We start from the raw sequence: 14,412 nt of genomic DNA, 5'->3' as shown, positions 1-14,412 counted from the left end.
CTGTTCTCTCTACTTGAAATTCTTTGTGTGTTTGTTTTTGGAGACAGGGTCTCACTCTGTCGCCCAGGTTGGAGTGCAGTGGCTTTAATTTCTCCATTAAACCACCAATTTCTCAAATTTGGTAGTGGCTTTAGTGAAGCAGAAAATGAAATACAGGCTGGGTACAGTGGCTCACACCTATAATCCCAGAACTTGGGGGGGCCAAAGCAGGAGGATTGCTTGAGCCCAGGAGTTCGAGACCAGCCTAGGCAAAAAACATTTTTTGTAGAGACCTCATCTCTACAAAAAATAAAAAAAATTAGCTGAGGTGGGAGGCTGAGGTGGGAGGATCGCTTGAGCCTGGAAGGTTAAAGCTGTTGTGGGTTACGATCGCACCATTGCATACCAGCCTGAGTGACAGGGCGAGGCCCTGTCTCAAAAAAAAAAAAAAAAAAAAAAAAACAGTTTAATCTCCCTTTCACACCAATCACCTACAACAGTTAACTGTGGGCAGCAGTTTTTAGCCACTAATTACTGTTCACTGATAAAATGATGATAATGGTCACTACATAAACCAGCAAATCTCTAGAGCAGCACTGTCCAACAGAACTTTCTGTGATGACGGAAATGTTCTACATCTCATGCTTTTCAATATAGTAAATAGCCTGTAGCCACATGGTAGCTACTGGATACTTGAAGAATTGCTAAGGAGACTGAAGAACTACATTTTAAATTTTACTTAACTTTAATTCATTTAAATAGACATATGTGGCTAGTGACTACCATAATGGATAGTACATTATGTACTGCCCATTATGGTAGTCACTAGCCACATATGGAGCTCTAGAGTACCTAAGAAAAGAAACACACACACGCACATTTCACTTAATATCTAACTCACATTTATTAAAAATTGAAGATTACAGAAAAGCATAAGATTGGCTTCGTTAAACAAGCTTAATTAACTTACCTTTGACTAATAAATGAAAGTATTTAATAACACTAAAGGAATTTTGAGAATAAGTTCTATTCCAACCTTAGAAATTAAAAACAAAAGCAAAGCAGCTATTCTCCAAAGGAGAAAGCAACCACAGATCTCCCTCTAGTGGCAAAAGATAAAGTTGCTGCTGAAAAGCTGAATTGCTCCTCCATACATAGAACTGCTCAGACATTTCTTCTATAAAATTCTAATTTAGGATTCTAAATCAATATATAAGGAAAATAGATCTATTTTTTGTCAAAAAATTAGACCTACTGCCCAGTAATAGCATGGATTAAAAAAATTAGACAATTTTCACTTACTATGAATGCTAATCTCTCTAGAAATCTGATCTCTCCAGAAATCTGATCTCTCCAGAAAAAAATAAGTTTTGCCAATTACATTTGGGTATCGGGCTTTCACCAAATAAAAGTTTATAAAGCCATAACCAAACTGTGAGCAACAGAAAAGGGAGCAGTTCTCCTCTGTTGGTAAATATTCTGGGATAGAGCATGAAAGGAGCTGACTCAGAAGTATAAAGTAGTAAGCAGCAGTGTGTGGGTTTTGTAACAACTCAGGGTACATCAAAAGAAATAGTATAAGAGTTCTTAACCAAAACAACACTTTTCATTCTGGTATTCAGTTTCAAAAGACAGCTCTGCCACATTGCCAGTTTTAATTACAACCATACACACTGATTTAGATTTCACTATTGAACTACTTTCAAGTACAAGAAGGAACTCAAAATAGAAATGACTTATGATACAACTATTGTTATTCCCTCACAGCTTCAGGGAAAACAGGCTTTATATACACTGTAGTAAGTACAGAATGTACAGAAGACAGTTATATATACAAAAGTGCACTAATATAGTAATACATTTAGCAGTAATACAGGAAAAAAAATCCTGGTTAACAATCTGATACATTACAGTATTTAAAACTACTTGAAGATTCTCCAAACCAGTCAACTTCCTACTTGCTTTGGTTATGATATTGCTGCTACGTAACTAATCTTTGAAACCAAAAAGCAAAAACAAAAACCCACAATTTGAAATTTTTACCCATATGTGAATTGTTTTGCATATACTTGTTTCTCATTAATAGCCTTTGACAATAATCCTTAAATTCCCAACACAAAGATTCAGAATAGATAATACTTGTTAAGTGAGAGTACTCAAATAGGAAATTAAATGGATCCACTACAGGAACAGACATTATCTGCTCCATTGCTAAAAGCCTCAGCTAGATAACCTAACCACAAATCTCAACTTCAGTCTCAGTTTAAATCCAATAAGTCAGCTACTGTTAAAAGAGCCAGCAGCTCCACACAACAAGTCATGGCTTCAGGCCACTGTTCCTTAGAACAATTCAGAATATTAAGGTTAACTTGTTATTTATACATATAGTCTACAACTACCTTTACAGAGTCAAATGTATATGCATAATTAGAGCAAGTCTCCCCTTTTTCACCCCCATCCCTCACCACAAAAATGAACACAGATTTCCACAGGTTTTGTTGGACACAAAGATGTAACAAAGAAACGTGACAATTAAAAAAAGTACTACATATAGAATTTAGAGAAGATCAAACAAGTTTTTCTGAGTTCGGTATGAGTGTCAAATTAAAATTTAATTTGCCGTTATATGCTCTAGGTTAAAACAGTAATTACCTTAATTTAAAAAATAACTAGAGGGAGAGCCAAAAAGAAATAATTTTAATGTTAAAAAGATAAGAAAATAAAATTTCAGTGAGTCAACTCAGATCTTCAGCAGTATCATGCAACTTCCTTACTCTTAATGGCCAGTTAGAAGAATTTTCAGAATTCCTTCTAAGGCTTTTGGAATAAGTAACTTATTTTCCAAAGAAATAAGACCTAAGCATTATAAGTAGTTATGTTCTGGATACTATGCTAACAAAGATGCCTAGCTTAAAATATCTCAGATAGTTTTTATTCACTTAGCATAATTTTATTTTTAAGACAAAGTTTATCTTACTTTATCAGACTTAAAATGAATCCAAAGTTACCACAGTACATATGTATACAAATACTTATTTCCTAACTAATAGTCCTTTCAGAATTAAACTTACTTCTAGTTCAGACATGTTGAATGAGTCAGTGCCCTCAACATCAACACTTATTTGAATGCAACTGGGGATTTTCCTATTAATTGTCCCAAACTATAAACGGACTGCGAGTACCCTCTACCAATTCCAAACAAATGTTTTTCTTGAAGACAGAAGTGCTAAAAGTTCATTTGTTAAAGGAAAGGAGTGTGTTCCAGCTATTACACAAATGAATTCAAAGAATTCCTAGAGAATCAACTTGCTACATAATCTCTGTCCTTGAAGTGCTTTTGCCTGTACCTTGAAAATTATCTTTCTAGATATTAAAAGTGATCTGGTTTGAAGAAGTATCCTGGCATATGATCTTTTTCAGAGGAAAAAAAATACATTAAGCCATACTTTAGATAACTTTCAAGGCTCTTCAATGATCTAGCTAGGCCGAAAATAAAGTTACGCAAATGAAATTTAAGATTTGAAGGTTTTTGTTTTTATACTCTATTAGCATTGATTGGTTCAATTTAATGGCTTTGCTTACTGATATCCAATTCCATGGGCATTATGCAAAACAAATTACAACATTTGGATTGTTTCTGAGTTTTGAAAAGCCTGATACTGACAAAAACTACAGAGTTCACCACCTTTAAGGCACATGAGGCTATACAGACTAAGCCGCAAACAAAAAGTCTCTGCTGGAGAACCCAGAAACAAACAAGACTTCTATATTGGTTGTGTACTAACATTTCTGGCTAAAATATGAAGACATTTGCTATATTTTATAATTTTTAAAGCTCATCAGAATCTGGATACCGCTATAGTTTCCTGTAATTTTTCCTTTATGAGAGGATTTAGCACTTTTAAAAGCTAAATAAAATGAGAAGTTCACCCAATCTATAATGAGTCATTATTTTATAAGTCAGTTTCTGAGATTAATTCAGCAATATCTAATTCACTCAAGGGACAGAGGAACTGGACAAAACTGCCATAGCCTAACAAAAATGAGGTTAAGTCTCATGAAAAAAAGTGTTATTTTATTCTAAGTTCTTGTTGGGAGAGAATGAACTAGCCCTTTATACTTCACTACACATTATAATACATCACCTTCAATTCAGTTGCAAAACTATAGAAAAATATTATATATGTCATTTTGTTAAATGCAAGTCTCATCCTTTAGAAAGCTGTGGTAGGAACTGAGATACTACTATAAGATCTCTAATAAAATGTTTCTGGATAAATCTGTGGGAAATTTATTACGCCCTCAGTTAACAAGGCTTATTTTCAAAGAGGAGACTTAAAATGTGCTCCAATGTCAGTTCTCTACAGATGAGAACCAATACTACAGCAAGTAAGTCTTGCCTTTTTATTAATTAATTGGTTAGTTAGGATTTGTATTTAAAAATAAATACTACTGAGTTGGATTGTTTTAAATTGAACTCAGAGATATACTATATTGAATAAATTATTACTTATTCCAAGAAAGAAATAGTCCAAACTTTGAATTATCTACACAAGACATTAAAACGGAAAAAACGTACAGCACATGAACAGAGACCAAAGAGCTTTTTATGTCTTTTTCTGCTAGTTTCTTTTTTGGGGGGACAGAGGACTATTTAATCTCCCTCTTCAACCACAAGCAAGCCCAAGTTAGTTAATTATTTTCTTTTAATCAAAGGAAATATTTTCAATCTCCTTCAACCCAACTTTATGGACTATCTCTAATTTATAGTACTACAATGACAGTTCATCTGGATTTACACAAAATTTCATGATGCACTTCTATAAACATTTAAACCCTTACAAACTTTAAAAATCAACTTTGTGGCACTTTGGTAAACTTAATAGTGACTCAAGTTAAATTGAAAGTAATAAGACTATATGATTATTGGGAGAGTAGGGGAATTGGTCTTAAATTACATCATGACCCTGTTTAGGGTTTTCTTTTACTGATGACCGTTAAGTAAATAGTTTCCAAGTATTTGACAGATAAATGGTGCTCTATGGTCTCCAAAAGTGGCCTGTTTTCCTTGAAGAATAGTTAAAGATGGCAGGTAATCATTCTTGGGATTTTGCTTTTGCTAAGAGCAGGTAGAGAATTTAGATACAGTTACTATGCTCTATTTGCTCTTCCTATACTTGGAAGGGAAAACAGTGAGGTTAAGTTGTTCCACCTCCACAGAGTATTCTGGTGTCTATCCCCAAGCTCTCTTTGGGTCCTCTAAGCTGGTTAGGAGAACCAAAGAGGGGGAGGGGGAAAGTAAGAAAGACTACTCCAACTGAAAACCATAGACACATATGTTTTATTTTAGTAAAAATTTCAAATTATGACTTTAGTAGTCTTTAAAAGATTACAACCATATCACAGACCTTGGCAAGGCTGCAATGTATTAATTTTTATCCCCAGTTTCCATTCTTTAACCTTCAAGGAACGAAAATGAAATCAAAATTTTAAAACACATGATTATAAGCCTTTGTATCAACTGAGAATTAAGAATTTAAGTCATGAATCTTTTTCTTAATAAGCTACTTGATATAACAAAAAGTAAAAAAAAAAAAAGGTAGAAATCTTACTAACCTCTGTACACTTAGAGTTTGAAAAATATCGATTACAGCTCTTCCTACAGAATCATGGTCACCTTCAAAATGCTATCCACAATATAAAGAAAATTATGAAAGTCAGAAAGCAGCTTGATTGTCAGTAGTATCAGTTTCCATCTTCTTTAACCCATGTGAATGTTCAAGACGTGGTAGAAGACAAGGAATAACGCTATTTCTAATGTTCATGATAACACTCTAGGAAAACATTTAAAGAAACTCCATGATTTCACAGTTAAAATTAGAGCTCTATTAATAACCAACAAGCTAAGGTTTTTCTATATCTCATTGCTCTGTATATTTCTAGCAATTTATAGAGAAATTTAGCAGATCTATAAGGGTTTTCATCAGTTAATTTTCAACAGTAACTAGGTCACATGCCAGAAGCTGTTACACCAAATATTTAAAAATTAGAGCTGTGCTGAAAAAAAAATGACCTACAATAAGAACTTGAGAGAGATATAGACTGACTTCCTGCCTGAGACAATTTTACAGCCTAAAAATTCTGAAAGCAACAGAAAAGCAGAATTGCTTATTTTGCCTAATTACTTTCACCATTTAAATATTAATCAACATAGCATCAAGTCTAAAATTCAGCTACTAGTAACATTATTTCATCAGTAGTCATCACTTAAAAAAGGATTCTGAACTTACATAAAGTAAAAAACAAAAATAAATCTAATAGGAAAAAGATGAGGGCCTGTTCTAATACCTTTGAGTCAATAATGAATGAAAACAGAACTAAAACTAATGAAGGCACTATCGTAAACAGCGATCCACACCTTGCCCACCCCCACACCTCAGAAAAGATTTCCACCAGGAATCAAGAATTATGCTATGGCCCTTTAGGAAAAGTAAACTAAGAAATTGTAACATTAAGAAGGGAACTAAATTATGATCTCTACACATGTATGTATACTGACATAATAAACTACTGTCAGCAGTACCTTGAAATCTTCTAAACTGTAAGTACTAGTCTTTGAAGAAGCCCATACACTTTTTCACCACCATAAACTTTAAACAGTCAAAATGTTTACCCAAAGTAGTGGTTCTTAAACTAGACTGTGCATCAGAATAACCCAGCACTTGTTAAAAAAACAATGCTAGGCACTTCCCTGTTGGTTTCTGATTCACTACGTCTGGGGGCAGGCCCCAGTAGTATGCATTCCTAACAACTTCTCAAGTGATGCTGAAACTGCAGGTCTTGGGACCAACTGCCAAGAACCACTGGCTTAAATTATTAATGGTACATCAGCACAGCCCTAACCAAAATTTTGGTCAAGATGCATGTAAACCAATAAGGATAGAGTATTTTAATGCTCACAAAGAATGTTGATAAATTCACCCTTATTACATCAAAACATCAACATCTGCTTCATGGTCTTCCTCAGTCACTTTCAAGGACAGCACCTCTTCATTAAGGAAGAGCCCACTGAGCCTCTCCTTCCGGGCCTGCCTCTGCTCCTTCAGCTGCCTCTTGCGGAAGGCCTTCTGCTGTAACTTCCGCTGCTTGGATCGCTTCTGTCAAAATAAAAATTTCTAAATCAGTTTGGTTTAGTTTTTGGCATATCCACCCCAAAATGTTTTGTGGATCAAATTCTCTATTTTCTAACTTTAAGAGCTGTTCAAATCCTTCTGTAGTATGATCCTTGTTCCAATAAGTGAGCCACTGGCTTAGGCTTAAAAATGATTAAGATTCCAATTTTGTGGTATTTGACCAGTGACTCTTCTGATTAGCAAGGGTTGAGACAATCATTTTGGCTAGTGATAGATAATAAGTCACTTCAAAGACTTCTTTTTTAAATTCCATTAAGGTACATTGGTACAAATGCATAGTGAACACACAGTTAATACTAGGGGACAATACTGAATACAAATGTGGAGAACATTGCCCAAATCTCTAATACTTATGATTCTCAGGTGCCTTTCATCCAAAAACACTAGCAATCTTACAATGGCAGGTAAAAAAAATCATGCCTTTTTTGTAGTAGGCGAATACCATCTTAAAAATCCATCAGAAACTCAGTGGGTACTCCCATCCTTGTCACTGGTGAACTGATACTAAAAAGGAATGACCACATATCTAGAGAAATTCCTTAGCAACTAACAAAGCTGGCTATGTTTCTGCTACTTCCCTAAGAACAAGGGAAAGAATCATTGTGTATCTTCAAGTCACCACTGGGTCACTAAAGAGTTAGAGAGATTCTCTTATCATCTTTAAACTGGCTCCAGATTCTTGCCATTGCAAGGAATCAAACTCCCCTGCTAAGCCACAGGACCATTCTAAATATACTTATACCTTCTTTTTAAGTGCCCGACAATATTATACAGAACTTTCTCAACTGTGAAAAGAGTAGACAGAAATTATAGAAAGTATTAGATTTTTAAATTAGCTAAGAAGAAACATTTAAGATTAAAACATTAAGAAAACATTTAACACACACAAAAGACATACACAACATTCTTAGGAGCTAATAGACAGCAACATCAGCAACGTAGTGAGATTCGCTCAGTAGTGAGTTGCAGTCAATATTGCAATCTTGAGAATAACTTATTATTTCCACCAATTTATCTTACTTAAAACATACACAAAAATCAGGTAAGATTGAATGCAATATGGTTGTGGGTCAAAACAGCATTTCAAAGCACTCAGCCTAGAGTGCTTTGTTCAACAGCAGAGCATCCTGCTTGTTTAGTTAAGACCAAAACCCACAGGCATCTAGACAGCAGGATCATTTTAACTCTTCAAGAAATTTATATGAAGGAGTACTAATGTTAATATTGAAAGGTAAAGTTTTGTACTGATTAGACGTTTTACTTTTGAATCCCGAATCCGCTCTGCTGCACTTGCAGACAGGTTGCTGTCACTGTGTGCTCGACTCATGTTGGCACTGGAGTTTGAAGCAGAGTTTCCAACACTGGACCCACTGCTGCTTGCAGAACTGACCATGCTGGCACTGCTGCTGCTGGCGCTGGCACTGGCACCGCTCACTCCACTGGTGCTTGCACAACTAAAGTTGCTTCTCTTCCAGGCCTCTCTTGCAGGCCGTTGGCGAGGGCTATGTTCCTTGATATAGTTTCTGACCTTGGGATGCACAAACACAAACTGGTTAGTGTTGCACCTTGATGTTCTACCTTCAAAATGCTGGGGGAAAAATAATATTGTACTTAATCTAAAAGATTGTCAAAAGTGCTGCAGATGCATATGTAAGGTAGAATAGAAAGGCTAAATTTAGAAATAAGTACTAGAAAATAGACAATGTTCAAAATTCTAGAAAACATGTTATAGAGCTGGATTTTAAAAGCACATAAAATATAATCAGTAAATGGAAGGCTACTCGCCTTCAGAAATTTAGGACTATAAAAAAATAGCACTCAAAATACAAACTAACAATGAAATAAAATAGATGAGATTAGGCATTTGTTAAAGGTCTCCACTTAAGACAATTTAAGCTGCTGATTTTATCTAAGATTAGGGTGTTTCCTAAATCTTAGCTAGGGGCCAACGATACCTGTCTTCAAATGCAAGACATCAATTTATCATACTAATGAAAAATTTGTTGGAATGTAGAAAATTATAGTATGTCTGCTGGGAGAAATACTGAAATGAGAGAAATTTTTCATAAATAATGATAAATGCAAAACAAAGAAACAAATCAAAAGTAGAACATAAGAACGTACGTATTCATTCAGCTACGTACCAGAGAAAAAGAACAGCAAAAATTGTATTTAGAAGATACCAGAGGCCAGGCGCAGTGGCTCATGCCTGTAATCCCAGCACTTTGCGAGGCCAAGGCAGGTGGATCACGAGGTCAGGAGTTCAAGACCAGCCTGGTCAAGATGGTGAAACCCCATCTCTACTAAAAATACAAAAATTAGCCGGGTGCATTGGCACGTGCCTGTAAACCCAGCTACTTGGGAGGCTGAGGCAGGAGAATCGCTTGAACCCAGGCAGTGGCGGTTGCAGTGAGCCGAGATCGTGCCACTGCACTCCAGAGTGAGACTCTGTCTCAAAAAAAAAAAAAAAAAAAGAAGAAGAAGATACCAGGGTACCAGAGATGCGTATTTCAGAAGAGCAGAGGGAAAATTCACTAGGTTTCACCCTAGCATGGCTCAATTATTACTGCATAAAACTACTCAAATCCCTCAGCTCAGATGTTTATCAAAGAATGGCTCTCATTAATTAGTATTTTGATTGTCAATTAGTCTCCTGTAAACTGAGTTAGAATAAATCTATACCTTAACCTAACCACTCCATAAGTGGTGACATTAAATTTCAAATCCTATACAATTGAAAAGCAGGTTCTAGATTCACATTGATCCCAGAAAGATACTGGCAGGTGAGATGTACATAAAACCTCTTAAATCAATGTGCCATCATTTTTTCTAATATTACCTTTCGCAGCAGTGATTTTGGCCTTAATTATCTATGTATTTACATATGATTATTTTAGTCTACATTTTATAAGATGGTGGTTTTTTAATAGGTAAATAATCTGTATTTTCTTTACATACCTGCTTCAGTTTTTCATCTGTGAGACAGTTAAGTTCAATAATAAACTCACTGTCTGTAGGGGAGATTTGAGCAGAAGGATCAATGATCTTAATAATATCAAGTTGCTCCCGAAGACCCATCTCAGTACTCACTTTCCGACTCAGATACTCAATATATTCCACCTATGTGATGAAAAAATTACAACAAATAAGATCATTGCTAAAACTTCTGATCCTTTATTATGTCAATTATAATGCGTTTACAAAGCAGAAGCACTTAAGGTTATATTTGCTCCCTGAAAAACAGTTAAAGCTCAAATTCAGATTTACTAAGCAATCCACATTTCCCCAGTAGCTTTAAACAGGCAATAAACTGAGCTTTACCTAGTCTCCACATAAAAGCTTTTAATTAAGAATGTCAAGATCTTTACCTGCTCATCATTTGTCATTGCACTCCAAGGGAGTTCATCTAAATTCCGGTGCTTGTTTTTCTTTTTAGGAAGCAGGCAAGGTGAACTTGGAATACTGGGTATGACATCAGAAAGTACATCACTCCCACTGGCAATGTCACTGCCTGGTAACTTTATAAAAATAAGGAGGGTGTGGGGAAGGAAAGCAAAATTTTTTCAGACTACATTTTAAATACTACAATATATTTTCCACATTGATTAAAAGTTACTTTATGAGACTGACGTGCTGCTGGCTGTGCTAAGAGGGCTTCCTTTAATATAAGACTAATGGCAGCCGGGCATGGTGGCTCATGCCTGTAATCCTAGCACTTTGGGAGGCCGAGGCAGGTGAATCCCCTGAGGTCAGGAGTTCGAGACCAGCCTGGCCAACATGGTGAAACCCTGTCTCTACTAAAAATACAAAAATTAGCCAGGTGTGGTGGCGTGTGCCTGTAGCTACTCGGGACGCTGAGGCAGGAGAATCGCTTGAATCTGGGAGGTAGAGGTTGCAGTGAGCCGAGATCGTGCCACTGCACTACTCCAGCCTGGGAGACAGTCAGACTCCATCTCAAAAGAAAAAAAAAAAAAAAAAGACTAATGGCAAATATAGAATCAGAGGACATTAATTCTGATCCATGCCTATTTTATACAAAGCAGCAACATAAGTATATAAATATATATTCTTTGCATATAGTTATTCGATGAAAGATGTTTTTGAAAAGCTTAGACTCCTAATCAAGACTTATTAAAATGGTAACCGAAGAGTCAATCATCATTAAAGTTTTTAATGTATAATGAGAATATGACTAGGGCCTCCACACTGTAATGAATAAGAAGCACTGGTCTCCATCTGGGGAGACCTGAGTGATGTGCCACTAACTGGCTTTTTGCCAGAGACTGTGCTAAACATACTGTCAATATAAAGACAAATACATCTTGGTCTTTGTCCTCAAGTCTGTATTAGTGACCTCAAGACAATGAAAATAAATTAAGGCCGGGCAGAGTAGCTCATGCCTGTAATCTCAGCACTTTGTGAGGCAGAGGCAGGAGGACTGCTTGAGCCCAGGAGTTCAAGACCAGCCTAGGCAATGTGGCGAGACCCCGTCTAAAAAAAAAAAAATTATCATGTCTGTAATTCCAGCACTTTGCAAGGCTGAGGCGGGAGGATCGCTTGGGCCCAGGAGTTCGAGAGCAGCCTGTCCAACATAGCGAGACCTCATCTCTATTTAAAAAAAAAAAAAAAAAAAAAAAAAGAAAGGAAAAATAATTAGTTGGGTGTGGTGGCACATGCCTGTGGTCTGAGGTGGGAGGATCGCTTGAACCTGGGAGGTTGAGGCTGCATTGAGACATGTTTGTGCCACTGCATACCAGCCTGGACGACAGAGTAAGACTTGGTCTCAAAAAATAAATAAATAAAATAATTTTAAATATGCTGTTAAAATAAAGCAAAACACTTTAAGAACCAGAAGTATTACAAGAGAAAAATTAGAAAAAAATCATAGAAGACAAAGTGTAGACAAAGGAGAAATAAAAGCAAGCCTAACATACAGAAAATCAATTTAACACAAACAGCAAAAATACATGCTATAATTTTATATATATTTATGTATATTTTTGCACATATGCATATACTCATGTATATGCATGGTCACCACCATGACCAAGGTTATAAATATATCCATTACCTCCAAAAGTTAGAATGGATTTAATTTTAAATAAATATATTTAAGTCATTCATCAAAAAGGTAAAGTCTTTTCTTCTACAAGGGGCACATGACAATTTTCAAATATACTGACTTCATTTTTACAAGGTATTTTGCTGTGTTTTGGTTCTATAGAGCTTGCAACTGTATCTGAACTCTGATTTCTAGGCTTCTGCGGTTACCAAAAAAGCGAAGAGCTACTTTAGTCATGAAGTCATGAAGACTATTGTGATCACATGTATTTCAACTCCTACTTTGTACATAGCAGTATAACAGGTACAGGGGATTCAAAGCAGTGTTAAGTCCCTACACAAAAACTTTACTTGGGAAAGTAATACAATAACACAGACATACAATTACACAACACAGCACATGATGAATGCTAGGTTTCAGACGACAGGTCATCAAGGGAAATATCTAGCAGTGGGTTGAAGCTGCAGGATTAAAGTTTGGGAGAATTGCAATGGACTGCAGGCAGGCACTGGGGAATCAATCACAAAGAAATAAATGAAACCACAAAGATAGGAGTCAATCACTATGCAAAAGATGACTACGACGTTTAAAATGAAATTGTCTAAGAGAGAGGCCATTCTTTCTACATCCCCATAAGTAGCTACTACTCTTAAAAACCACATTTTCACTATGACAGTTATTGACAAGTCCAAGTACATAAGTGACTACCAACAATCTGTATAACTTCTTTTAAAATCTCATTAACGGCGGGGCGCAGTGGCTTATGCCCGTAATCCCAGCATTTTGAGAGGCAGAGGTGGGTGGATCATCTGAGGTCAGGAGTTCGAGACCAGCCTGGCCAACATGGCAAAACTCTGTCTCTACTAAAAATACAAAAATTAGCTGGGTGTGGTGGTGCGCACCTGTAATCCCAGCTACTCAGGAGGCTGAAGTAGGAGTATCGTTTGAACCCGGGAGGCGGAGGTTGCAGTGAGCCGAGATCGTGCCACTGCACTCCAGCGTGGGTGACAGAGTGACCATCTCAAAAAAACAAAAGAAAACAAAGCATAAAATCTCATTAACTAACACTGCTTGAACTGTTCACCCTTGACCCTAATTGTTATCTAGGTGGTGTTATGAAAGGATGACTGCTGAATGCACATATGAATACCATCTCTTTTTCAGCCTTTAATTGCAAAAAAGAAAATGCTTTGCTATTTTCTCTTTGACTTCAAATCACATCAGAAGTCTCCCTGTGGCCCCTAAAGAAAAAAAGAGATACTTCTTATCAGACAAAAGGCCTCCCCTACATCAAGTTCCTTTGATAAATGAGGTAAACGGAAGAACTCTTGAAATACCTACACTTTCAAAATATAAGAAAAAAATTCACCTAAATCTTGGAGAATATCTGCTAGGCACTTAAATTTGTATCTTTTCTTCTCTTTATGCATTTGTTGGGGAGGGAGGGGTGTGAAAAAGGTAATTAATGGTACCTTGGCCATTTTTTTTCAGGGATAAGTAAACGATCCCAGAGTTCAAATCCCAGCTCCACTGCTCACTAGCAGTGTGACCTTGTGTAGGTTAGTTTGTTTCTTTGAGCCTCAGAGTTAGCAGTAAAATGTGGTCAATATCATCAGTCTCAAAGGATTGTTGAGTGGTTTAAATGTGGTAACATGCCTGGCACACAGGCAACACTCAATAAAGAGATGTACTTTTCTTTTTCCATCCCTTGCCATGGTTTTGGACCCTTAAAAAAGCAGCACAATCCCTCAGAGAATGTCACATGTTGCTAAAGTGCCTGGGTTAATTTCACAAGGCAGTGTTTCAGAATGATAGGGGAAAAAGGAAAAGACATTCAGGTAAGGAGAATAATTTAGTAAAGTCATAGATGGAAAAAAACATAGTATGAGGTGACATATATTCTAGATATCATATCATTTAATCATATGTCAATATGATTAACACAGAAAGTCAGTGCTAGGGATTTGAAAGCTCAACAGAAGAACCAGAAACTGTCATATGATATGTAGAAGTAGGCCGATAACATTTTCTAAGAAGTAACTTGATGAAACTGGTCTTCAGGGAAGATCAGCTAAAAAGCACTATGGGGACAAAATAGAGTGAGGAAAGATTGGAATTAGATAGGAAGCTCTTGTAATCTAGGCGTGGATGAAAATAAGCAAAAATGGAAAGAAAAAT

The 14,412-nt window shown here is 36.2% G+C and overlaps 1 protein-coding gene across 2 annotated transcripts in view; it reads right to left on the bottom strand.

The window, feature by feature from the left end:
- Nucleotides 1-858: 858 nt before the first annotated feature.
- Nucleotides 859-14,412, bottom strand: part of FAM199X (family with sequence similarity 199, X-linked) — a 29,751-nt gene continuing 16,197 nt past the window's right edge. The window contains exons 3-6 of one of the 2 annotated variants that reach the window (XM_003262138.3): nucleotides 10,541-10,690; nucleotides 10,131-10,292; nucleotides 8,434-8,700; nucleotides 859-7,136 (exon numbers count right to left, since the gene is read on the bottom strand). In XM_003262138.3, coding sequence (XP_003262186.1) covers nucleotides 6,966-7,136; nucleotides 8,434-8,700; nucleotides 10,131-10,292; nucleotides 10,541-10,690 — 750 coding nt within the window. In that variant the 3' untranslated portion in view covers nucleotides 859-6,965. The remainder of the gene's footprint in view (nucleotides 7,137-8,433; nucleotides 8,701-10,130; nucleotides 10,293-10,540; nucleotides 10,691-14,412) is intronic. The other variant, XM_030807019.1, reaches the window with a different exon arrangement.

This window comes from Nomascus leucogenys, chromosome X, assembly GCF_006542625.1.
Source record: "Nomascus leucogenys isolate Asia chromosome X, Asia_NLE_v1, whole genome shotgun sequence".
Taxonomy (NCBI): Eukaryota; Metazoa; Chordata; class Mammalia; order Primates; family Hylobatidae; genus Nomascus; species Nomascus leucogenys.
Note: the sequence above shows the minus strand (reverse complement) of the source record. Positions and strands in the feature narration are given on the sequence as shown.